The 12284-nt window shown below is 39.5% G+C and overlaps 1 protein-coding gene across 1 annotated transcript; it reads left to right on the top strand.

The window, feature by feature from the left end:
• Window positions 1–73: 73 nt before the first annotated feature.
• Window positions 74–12284, top strand: CKAP2 (cytoskeleton associated protein 2). Its single transcript, XM_062576685.1, has 9 exons — window positions 74–134; window positions 2390–2477; window positions 5012–5090; window positions 6795–7591; window positions 8562–8748; window positions 9315–9482; window positions 9954–10026; window positions 10606–10993; window positions 11853–12284. The coding sequence occupies exons 1-9, from the start codon at window positions 74–76 to the stop codon at window positions 12088–12090; spliced, it is 2079 nt and encodes a 692-aa protein (XP_062432669.1). The 3' UTR covers window positions 12091–12284.

Genomic DNA, 12284 nt, shown 5'->3' with positions numbered 1-12284 from the left:
TCCGGCGGGTAATTCAAACGGCGGCAGCGTCGGGCAGCGGCCGCTCGCGGCCCGCTATAAAGCGCCGGCGGCCATGACAGCGCGCCCCTCGCCGCACCTGCCGCCCAGCCGCCGCTCCGAGCCGGCCTTCAGAGGTAAGGGGAGCGGGGCCCGGCCCGCGGCGCTCCGGCTTCCCCGAGTCGAGCGTGCGGAGCTCCGCTTTGAGCGGACGCTGCTGTCCGAAGCCCCGAGGCGCCGGAGCAGCGCGTGTCCGGGGGCCGCGGGCGCGCTGCCGGGAGCGGAGCTCCGCGCGGCCCCGGCAGCGGCCGTGTGCTCACGCCTGCCCGGGGCATGCTGCCTCTCGCGGCTCCTCGGAGCTGCCTCCGGTAACTAGCACAAGGCATCGCGCTTTGAGTATGCAAGGACCTCTCAGCTTGCTTACACCTGAATAAAAACGTGTTTTTGTGGAAGTTAATTCTTGTCTTAGAGGTTACTTCTAGAATAAACCACACACCTTTGTTTCTACTGGGACCAAGAGATGCTTTGTACTGGTATTAATTTGTTTTAGTACCTGTGAATGTCCCTGCTCTGGGGCAACGAGGAATATGCTGCTCCTGCACAGCTTTGTTCCCTCCGTGGGCTGGGCTTTCAGGTCATCTGCGAAGCTTTCGCAGGGCATCAGGAGTGGGTGACAGCCCTTCATTTAAATACGATGTGTGACTGCTCAGCACCCTGTATTTGCATGCTCAAAGGGAACACCTGAGAGGTTACCTCTGTGGAGGATGTGCTACTATGGTACAAGTATCTTCTTAATTTTCTAACAGAAACTCTGAGGCTTTAGCCTTCATTTCCTCAGAAGAAGGGAAGATGCAAGTCTAGGGGGTTGAAGTGGTTGATGAAGTGAATGAGGGCTGGACTATTAAGGCCAGCATAGCTGTGGGGAGTGGTAAGCATCACTGCACTCACATTATTACTGACCTCACTGCTTGATCATCCAACTGCACTGAGCACATAAGCAGAGCCTTTATCTTTCTTAAAGCAGCCACTGCTTTTTGTTTATGTAGGGTAGTAACACAGAAAATCACTTCTGTTCCAGCACTTCTTGAAAAAGATCAGACTTTGATTAATCAGAATAGCTTAGATTTTTACTATTTAAAAGTATATCTATAAAAGCTTCTTTCAGGCTTATGAGCCATATAGAAGTTGAATCCTAATACAAATGCCCAGCCACCAGCACTGGTACCCTAGTTCCTCTCTTAATACCTAAAACTCATCAAAGGGCAGAATGTTTGTTGTAGCAAACTCTGTGCATGTCTAAGGGAATTACTAATGCAGGTTTCTTTGCAGGACTTCAGCTCTGCAAGCTTCTTCCCTTGTACCCACCTGGGAAGCTAAGTTCTCCCAAATATGCAGTTTCTACTTTTCAATTTCACCTGAGTTTGAGTGCACTTCTTTCAGCTCTGGATGATTCTTTCATAACTTGTTTGAGGTATCCCTGTTAATTGTCACATACCACAGATAGCTACCAAATCAGTCATGCACCCAGCTTTTCAGCAGAATGGGCCCAGCCTCATAAATGAAACAGAATTGTAGTAAGCCCAAGTTCCAAACCACTCTCAGCTGTGTGATTCAGGCTTTAGTATGCCAGTGCATGAGAACTTGCTTTTCTGGGTTCTCCCATACTAGAAGGAGGCCCTGAAGATACCTGCCACATTCTGTGGGATGAAAACTTTCACCATGGAAACTGCACAATGAAGTAGTGAATTCTTGCTGTAGAGGATGAACACTCGTGATATTTTTGCAGTTTCCAGCATCTGAACTTGATTAGCAGAGTATCTCAGTCCTGAGGGATCTTTTTGAGGCTTTTTAAGTGTGAATCAAGAATAGTGGGCAAGACAAGACATGAAGAAAATAAGCGGAGGCTTGGAAGGGGCATCATGGCTGCTATGGAGGTTCAGTTTGATCTGTGAATTCACTGAAGAAAGTTTCCATTGGTAAATGAGCCTGTTTATGATGGAGGACGGTGCAATGCTACAAGTTCTTGAATACCATAAAGAAAGTGTTGCTTAGAGTAGCTAATGCTTTAACGTCCTGTTCTGCCATCCCACTGCATGTGAAACAGCCGGAAGATCAGAAGTCCTAGTTTCTTTAGCTTGCTAGTTAATGTAGCCAAACATTCTTGTCTATAGACGTAGTGTGATTTCACAGTTAGCTTTGAATATAGCCTTTCTCAAGAAATGAGAGAATGTGAGATGTCAATGTTAAACTGAAGGCTTAATCTCCAGTGTCTGAGTTTCATAATGTCTTCATACTTTCCTAAATGCAGTTCCTTTCTGAAGAGACAGTTTGTCATGAATTAGTAGTTGAGCTGAAAATGAAGACAAAATCTAATATTTTTTTAACCCATTAGAGCAAAGAAGACAAAAAGTTGAAGAATATCTGTCAAGAAAAAAGACCTTTTCTGGTGTATGCATTCAAGAAAACCAGGCATCTTTCAGGTAGTGTTATGCTTTCTGCTATGGCTAATGTTCCTTCAGAAAATTTCGTGATTGGTGGAAAAGACTTAAATAGCAGTTCTTGCTAATAACCACAGATTTCCTAAGGTTCTTTTACTGGCAGCAAATACTAAAAGTTTCTGTATACAAATGCATCTTTTAATACAGTCCATGAGTTGCATTTATTACCTGCTTCTCTTGGTCCTGAGACAGAGGGACAGGAGTTCTTCAAGGCAGAACTCCTATTTTAGATGCCACTCTGCTGCTTGCCTCTAACTTTCATTCTACAAATAACTTTTCTCCAGTTTCTATTCAGGTTATACTGTTTGTGTTCACTGTGTCTATTTCGTCTAGCTTCATTACACTTAGTTACTAATTCGCTACTTTCTGTTAAAAGTAAATATATTATCATTGAACGCAGCCTGTGCAATGGATAAACAGGTAACCATAATGTTTTGTTAGCAGAATGTGGGCTCTGTCTCACCAGTTAGTTGTACTTACTAACTTTTTGTTGTTGTATTTAAAACTTCCTGCTGTTGGCTAAAATCTGGATAAATATTTTTTTAATATAAGACTTCCAAATAAGCAACAGAAGTTTCCTTGGAGAACATAATGGTGTGAAGCACTACAGAGCTTCTAGTTGTAACATTAGTTCATGGTGCAGTTTTGTCATGCTAATCCTTTTTTTTTTTTTTTTTTTTGCAATTGATAAATTTCAGTGTGAAATGTGTGTTCATCTGCTTGGGAACCCTTGTTTATCATTTCATATACTTGAAGTGGCATGGTCCTGGGTTCAACAGCAGATGGAACTACTTAGTGGTACAAATTTAACAGAGCAATTACTTTTGAATATAGAATACATCTAAGTGCCAAGGACAAATATCCTCTGACAGACACTCTTCGTGTGTCGTAGGAAAAGACAGTTACTTTTATGTGGTAGAAGAGAGAACATGGAGCTACTGGAGAGAGTCCAGCACAGGGCTACAAAGATGATCAGCGGGCTGGACCAGCTGCCCTATGAGGAACGGCTGCGAGAGCTGGGCCTCTTCAGCCTGGGGAAGAGAAGCCTGAGGGGGAATCTTATCAGTGTGTACAAGTACCTGAAGGGAGGGTGTCAAGGGGACGGGGACAAACTCTTTTCAGTTGTCCCATGTGACAGGACAAGAGGCAATGGGCAGAAATCGAAGCACAGGAAGTTCTGCCTGACCGTGAGGGGGAATTTCTTCCCTGTGAGAGTGACGGAGCACTGGCACAGGTTGCCCAGAGAGGTTGTGGAGTCTCCTTCTCTGGAGATCTTCAAGGCCCGCCTGGATGCAACCCTGTCTACCATGCTCTAGGTGACCCTGCTGAGCAGAGAGGTTGGACTAGATGATCTCCAGAGGTCCCTTCCAACCTTACTGATTCTATGATTCTATGAAAGCTATCTTATGTTAGAAAATCAGTGCAAACTGCTTGCATTGTAGCAATGGTAATAACTTAGTGTTTGGGCTACTTTAAGTCTTTTACTTGCTTTCAGTTCCTTTTCTGGCTATTAAATTCCAGGGCTATTTATAGCTTTCAGTTAACTCACTATTAAGTGACATCATGTTTGTGATTATGACTAATGCTTTTATTTTGCAGGTATTTCCCTTTCTGGAAGCTGTTACTAGCCTGCACTGTGGCCTGGCCTTAAGACTGAGTTTTCTGATCAGTTCCCTTAATGTATTTTCTGTATCATAGGTGAAAATGAGGTGATAACATGATGCAAACTGCTTTCTCCAGTATTCAGAAGTCACTAGTGTATCTTTACCTTCCTTTTCAATTAAGTTAGCTTTCATAACATCTTCTGATGTTAAGATATTCATTGCTAACTGGAGTATTAATTTTAAATTGCATGCAACTTGTGCTACTTGTTCTGTATATTGCATTTGAGGAAGGATTTGAATTTGTAACTGAAATATTTTCTTTTGAGTTGTCATTACATTGTCATAGCTTCTAGGTGCTAACGCTGGTCTTGCTGCTTACTGGGTAATGCGATCTTGACAGCTCTGATGCCTGGCTGCAGTTTTGGAAGCTCAGTGAATAAGAACTGTCCCTGCACAGACTTGCCCAAGAAGGCCTGGCTTCTGACTATTGCAATAGCTTAGCTTGGGTGCTTTTTGCAAGATGTTGCTCCTTCTCTTCCCTCCCCCCAAACATGAAGCATGTGCAAAACTTGACCTCTATAGAAGATGTGCCAGGCAAGACAAGTTGGTATTCTTTCTTAAACATGAGAACAAAAGTGGTGTCTGCAGTAAATATGGTCTGTTTCCTGCTCTCCCCTCAGCTAGTCAGCTCTGTATAGTGCAGGAAAGAATGTTCTGCAGTCTGAGCCATGATTGCTGCTTGATTAGCCATTTATCTTTTTTTGTTTCTGGAGGAAGAATACAAGCTGAATAGAAATGCTTTAATGTGAATTGAGCCTGTAGACTGCCACCTGGAGCATGTTAACTTACTCTTAAAAAAAAAATACTTTTTGTTATCTTGCAATATGATTTAAATTATTGTCTTTTTTTAAGCAGAAGCAGAACTGGGAAAGTAATTAGCAATAAACTGCAAGACAAAATACAGGCCTTAAAATCTGCAAAGCCAAAAATGGTAAGTCTTTTCTTAAATTGATATTCAAATACTGATGGCACTCTTCTGTGTTCTGAAACAGTTTTAGTGCACTGCCACATTACTGTATGTAATGTATCATACTGAGACTTTGTATCTGACTGGAAAGGGGGTGAAGAATTATTGCTCAAATAATAAAATTTTCACACCTTGGGGTTCTTGGAGCTTTTTGGATAGATTTAGTCTTCAGGATATCTTTTTAAAACCTGATCAAGATCTTCTGTTGTCAGAATCTCTATTATATTGTTACTTTTGTGTCCCCCCTGCACACCAAAACCTCCAAAAGACCAACAAAACCAGCTCATGAACATGTGTGGTTTTCAGTTATAATGCTGGCAAACTTAATGTGCTTGGAAGCAGTTGCTAAATACCAAATCAGAGTTTAAAGAAAGGTTTATTTGATATCATTTTGTATAACTTTTACAGAATTAAGATGTACCCATGTACATGGTTGTGCTGTTAGAAATAACAAAATGCACATTCCCCTCTAACCTGTTCTTAGCAAAAAGGATGAAACACTAGACATAAAACCTACACTTATGTTAGATGATCTTGAGTTTGGCAGTGAGGCATCCAAAATATTTGAGAAATCTGGGGTTATTTGAGCAAAGAATTTTGAAAACGCCTGAGGGAAAAAACCCATGGTGAGAACAAAAGTTTTTAGAATTTTCCAGAAGGAGGGGGATGATTTGGTTTACGCTAATTTCTCATGTCATTTTAAAGCTGAGTTGACAAATTTGGTGCATCCTTTAAATAACTAGTTCTTGAGTGCAAGGATTGCTGTTGACCTGGTCAAATCTAAAATTTTAAATCTGAATGATGGTTCAGGAAATAAGACGTAGTACAGTTTTCTTACAATTCAAGGTTGGAGGAGAATATGCTGTGGTCTACTTGAGTAATTTTGAGAGTCAGATCGTAAACAATATTCTCTGCAGCAATACTTTCCCAACTCCCATGAGCAATAAACTCCAGGCAGTGATCAGTTTCTGCAGATTTCCATGTGCTGTTCTGGTATTTTTCCTGCCTTTGGATATTTTACTTTCCCATAAGCAGCTTGAACAGTGCTGCATTAGTTGCTGTAGAACATTTTGAAGGAAAATACTAAATGTCTCTTCTCATGACCTCTGAGCTAGGATTACACTCAAAATGCAATCAAGAGTTTCAAAGAGTAGTAAGGGAGAATGCCATAAATCAAATTCAAGTCTCTTATTTGCTACTTTTTGTCTATTTTATCCTATTGTTTGTTAGAAAGATTTCTCTCTTCTGGTAACATACATTAATACCTCTTCTTTCAAGGGCTTTGCTTGCTACCTTGTGTTAATAGGCTATTCACACTAAGGGAAGGAATGGTTAAGTGATGGGGTATTCAAAGTGAGCTATTGCTTCTGACTGTATGCAGCCTAAAGCAAATCTGCATTTTTGACTTTTTTTTTTTTAAGGCAGCTTTGATAACTGAGGATTAGCAACTGCTTTGAGTTCAGTTTCAGAAAAAAGCATTTAGCCCTTCTATTGTTCACTCTTACTCCCACGGGAATTCAGATAATTCTTATTTGATTCTTGGATGTGAATTCTGCAGTAAGAGTAGATGACTTCCTGTATATGTGTGAAAGGCCTCTTTCAGAAACATGAGTAATATGTAGTATGAATGTACTTCTAACATCTCTGTGGATATGCCTTTGATTTCAGGAAGATACAGAGAATGCTGATAAACTTTCCTGGGACCAGTCAAGCAGAACCTTAGAAGAAAATGTTACTTCAAAGTCTTCTACAATCAGTCTGGCAAATTCCACACTGGGGACAGAGCTGACTTCCAAGGATGAAGTCACTGAAATAAAACCTCAACATGTATCACTTAGCCAGTCTTTTTTGCATGTCAGAAGCATAAAAGAGAAACAACTGATTGCAGAAAAGCAAAATTCAAATGTCAGGTTACCAAAGAAACCATTGCCTGGTACATATCGTGGCAAAGTTATCCAATCCAAGATAAACTCCTTCCGAAAACCACCCAAAAGTGAGGAGGGGGAAAGTTCTTTGCCAGACAAGAAGCCTCTTATTTCTGCCACCAAACCATCTGTGAGATCTCTTTCCACAAGCAACTGCAATGTAGTTATGAAGACCATCCAAGCTGCAAACTCCCCTAATTCTGTAAAATCAAAGGGTGTCCTGCCATTCCAGAATAAACCAGCTATCAAAGCTATTAACTCAGAGTCCACTCTGAACAAGCAACAGTCGACATCTGCTATATCACTAACAAAAGTAACAAGCCAGAAGATGATTGGACCAGTGCCACGGAGGGCTGCTTCTAACAACTCTGACAAGAAAACATTAGCAGTGAAGAAATTTGCAGATTCTTGTGAAGATGCAAGACCAGAAGCTACAGCAAAAGCAATTTCTGCTGTTCCTGTTACCAAGTCAGGACAGGATTCTAAAGCTATTGGCAACAGAAAATCTGTTCTGCCAAAAGAGTCAGCAGAAGAGAGAAGGTAACTGTATTACTGACTTGTAGCTTGATCTCATTAGGTATTTAGATCTTCTTTCCAAGAATACCTAAATTGATCTTGTTGCTGTAGATGCATTGAAAACTAAGAACTGACTGTTTAAATTGAACTTGATGTTGACCAAAAGTCAGACTGTAAACCTGCAGTCTTATACTGAAAAACTGGGATTCAGACTAATTGCAGTACTACTTCAGGTTACAGTTTGTCCTGTGCAAATATGAATAGAAAATTTATGTGTTTCCAGTTCTTCTAGGCTAAGTGTTATGACAATTTTTTAAGCATGACATGCTCCTGTAAATGAACTGCACATATACACCTGTGCTTAAAAAACCTCATGCATAGAAGTGAGCCTATTCATAGGCTGAGGGACAGCATGTGTCAATGAAAGATTTTTCAGCTTTGTGAATACGGCCTAGGGGTGATGACAGGTCATCTAAATGTTTTAGGAAGCCATGTTTAACAAAAAACGGTGGTCTAGGGAAAAAGTGGGAAATAGATGTGAAGACAAATACACTTGGACAACCTCAGTTCCAGATTTAAAAGCTGTGTGATAGTGTTCATGGTTGTTCTTCATGCTTTATCTTTAGAGACAGTCTTCCTTCTCTAGTTTTCTGCTCTGAATTGGATGATGAAGTTAGGCAGGAGGTGCCACAGACTAATATCAGAAGCACATTTTTACTCTCTAGAAAAACAGTTTGTAGCCTAAAGCTTGCTGCTGCTGGAGAGATTTAAGTATTCCAACTTGGTAGATAAGTAGCAGCTGGGGTGTTAGTCATGGTTCTGAGGTTTGTGTAAAGATTTGTGGCCACTATATGCTGCTTAGGAATAAAGGGAAAGGACTGGAAGACTGTATGGATACTAAATTCTCAGAAAGTATGTCTTTGACTTACCTAATTAGTGTCAGTCAATGTAGAAATAAACATCTGTGATTACATCTAAATGTTCTTAAATACAGAGTTCGCCTGGCTGAATGGAGGGCGTCCAAAGGAAAAGTGATGAAAAGACCACCTCCATCTGTGTTTCTGAGAGCCCAGACTAAAGGCGAAGCACAGGAATTCTCTTCTAATGATTCTTTAGAGCATTTATTACATAGTGAAAAAGTCAACAAGACTCTCTCAGAATGTCTGCACTTAACTGAACAGGTATAAGATCTCTTGCCTGCTGAGTTAATCATGTAAGTGCCTAGGCTGGTGGTGGAATTATGAATCAGATGCAGGGGACTAACTACTCCCTAAATTAAGCAGTATCATGTTTTGGCACCTGGACAAATCAGGTACTAAATGAAGTTGCTAAACTTAATTAGTTTACCAAACTATCCAATGACTTTAGCTATAATATAATAAAATAGAAAAGCCTTAAATTAATATTAGCTATAAAGTAACTAAGCTAAAACAAGTTTGTATTTGTAGAAACTGGTCTGGACCTCTGAAAAAGCCTGTTTACAGTAGTTCTGAAGATGTATTACTTCTGCTAAAAACAGAACTGTTTAAATAGTCCTTGTTTTGAGGAACAAGTGAATAAAGTCTCCTGTTACAGTGATCGCATCATATTCCTGCATAGTTCAGTCTTGTAAATACTTGCTATTTTCAACTTTAAGAATTATTCTTCAAAAAAAAAGCTTCCTTGTTTTTTTAAGTCAAAAACAGCTAAAATACAGTACCTTGGGATGTTCATTGCAGTTACATCTCTCCTCTCATGTACATTTTAGCAATGTCAGAGGGACAAAATACGTGCCATGTTGGACGACCTGATAAAGAATATTCCTGGGGTTAAAAAGCTTGCAAAGTATTGGATCTGTTGTATGCGTCTTGACCAGATGGGCCCTCTCGAAAAGCTCATTGTTGTCTACGAGGAAGCCATTTTGGCAGGAGCCATGGTAAGAAAGCTGTTTTTAACAGACTTTTAATTTTAATAAATACTTTTATAATAGGATAGCCATCTGAGCTATTGAAGCAAAAACTGGATTTTGCTTTCCTGTAACCTCCACAGATATTTGCTTATTACTTTCAAGGAGTAAGATTTAAGATCATTAATACTATATGATGCTCTGCTTAGGAGAAATTAAGGATTGAGACTTCTAGTACTGCTAGAAACCCAAAATAGAATTTAATTTTACAAGTGGACTTAATTCTTGTGCTTTCATATCTGCAAGATTTTAGTGCATCAAACAGCTTTGCCATGCAGCAGAATTCACTTGTGTTCTGACTAATATTCCAACAGCATTAAAGGATTTCTAACATGAACATTGTGCAGTCTGTACCACTTTCCCCGTAACTATTATACCAAAAATGTTGAAACTATTAATTTTGGAATTTTTCTGAAACAGTAACAAACATCTTTTTTTTAGCCTAAGGATGAACTACGACACACACTAATAGATATTATGAAAAATACTGAAAGCCTGTTTAAGTCTGAGGATGGTAAGTTTGAGTACTCTAAATTTGTCTTGACAGGCAATTCAAATCAACTGTTTAAAATATTTGTACTTATATGAAGCTTTTATGGATACTTACCCTGTGATTATGTTGTACTTGAACTCAGTTGTTCTTCAAAGTTAATCTTTATGAACTATTCCTTTTAATTGTTGGCATGTTAACATGGGTAATACCTGACAGTGGAGACGCTTTTGTGTTCAGGCTTTTCACTTAAGCGCTATCAGGTTAATGTTGATCAACTGCTTTAACCCGAGAATCAAACACAGCACATTAAAACATTCTTGTGAGCTAAAAATCAGTCGCCTCTCTGACACTTAAGATGCCTCAATAGTAGATGTCATAGCAAGATTGTGCTGTGACACAGGGTCAACTGAAAGTGGTTTTGGAAGTAAAGCAGCCATATACCTGTTTATTACATCATGATTCATAATGAAAACCTGGCAAATTTTTTTGAAGTATTCCTAAAAAGATTAAAATACTTGTTGAGCCCTTGTATCACATAGTGATTAACTTCTCTTTCCAATTTCAACTAATACAACCATACTTCTGATAATTTAATTTTAGGGGGAGCTACGATAGAAGCTCATTTAAGTGAGATAGCAGAAGTCAGCAAAGAAACTAATTCATTTGCAGAGCAAGTTCAGGAGGTCTTCAAGGATCTCAACTCAAATCAGGACCAGAAAGCAGAGAGAGATGAGGCAGAGACTAACAATGAAGTGATAAAAAATGAAGAAATGGATTTAGACTTGAAACCAAGAGAAGAGATCTTGCCAAAGAAGATTAAAAAGCACAAAACTAAAGATCGTATAAAGAAGTTGGGAAAATGTGAAGCAGAAGAGCGTAATGAAGACAGGGTAAAAGATGTAACCCAAGCACTTAATTCTCCTGGTAAGGAGAATGATACATCTTACTTAATGAAATGCAATCTATCTACAACTCCATACTTGCAAAGGTAAGATTAATTAAGGTAACTATGGAAAGTTTGCAGTATCTGGGTTTATGAATGCTTAGTTAAAAGGGTATCAAGAACTTTTTCTGCTTCTTCTGTCTATTTTTCAGGGAGAAGTTTTTTTTTTTTTTTTTTTTTTTTTTTTTTTTTTTGCCTAGAGTCAGCTATCAGCATGGAGGCCTCAAATTCAAATGAACTGTTTTACTTGTTGAATCCCCAAGGACAGAGTAATCAAATCTATTTATGCAGCAAAGGTGTGAATTCAGGATCCCCTTCCTGAACCCATGTGCTGATAGCACTTCCACACTGGGCTGGGTAAAGGGAAAGTAGATTTCCTCAGTTATCTCCTTTCTCAAAGGTGGTTGCATGTCATACAATAGAAAGGACGTGAACGAGATATAATTATCCTCTGGCACCTTGATTGTATCTTGAAGCAAAAATCTGGATGATAATCCTGCAACAAGACAAATAACATTTACGTCATTTATTGGCACAACGCTTCCTTCCGTGACAGCAAACTTAGCTGTGTTCAGCTTTGGAATTTGATGAAGCTGCACCCTAGTAACTGTCTGCTATCTGGAGCAGAAAGAATAGTTTCCCCTTGATAGAGCACCTAAAACTTAGATCTACCTTTGGAAATATGTTTCAGCAGGTTCACCAGATTAAAATATTTTTTCCTAAGGTAAGAGTTGCACATAAATACAATAGTTCTCTAGTTTAAGCTTATGAAGGAGAAGGGCCTGTCTGCTGGAAATACGAAAGATTGACGGGGAGTCACGATGTGCTATTTCTATTAGGTGCTGCAAAGGTAATGCTTGTAATTATGTACCTATGTTTAGTACAATGTTTTTCTTTTCCTAAGTATGAAGAAGCACCATGAGGCAAGTGACTCCAATGCTAAAGACCTGAAAATTGTAACCCCTTTGCGATATTCTCAACGTATACGGGAGAGGATGTGCAAGTTGTCAGATACTGTTAAGGATCACGATCTCTCTGTGTCTTCACTTGAACAGCTGGGAGAACTGGAATCAAAACTCACTGCATGTATCCACAAACAGAGCAATGCACCAAAAGAAACAAATATTGATGTAGAAGAGTAAAAGCAATAATAATCCAACAGGGGAGGGAGAGAGTTGGATCCTTTTTAAAGAGGGGTTTTGGGGGTTTTGGTTTTTTTTTAAACAACTTTGAGAAAGGTCCTATCCAAAATTTGCAAGCATGGATTAAAGGTCAAATTTGACTACTTGTGTCACTAAACTTTTAAACTCATAAATTTATGTATGTTCTCAGACTC

Source organism: Rhea pennata, chromosome 1 (genome assembly GCF_028389875.1).
Source record: "Rhea pennata isolate bPtePen1 chromosome 1, bPtePen1.pri, whole genome shotgun sequence".
Lineage (NCBI taxonomy): Eukaryota > Metazoa > Chordata > Aves > Rheiformes > Rheidae > Rhea > Rhea pennata.
The sequence above is the reverse complement of the archived record's forward strand: the minus strand, read 5'-3'. Positions and strand labels throughout refer to the sequence as shown.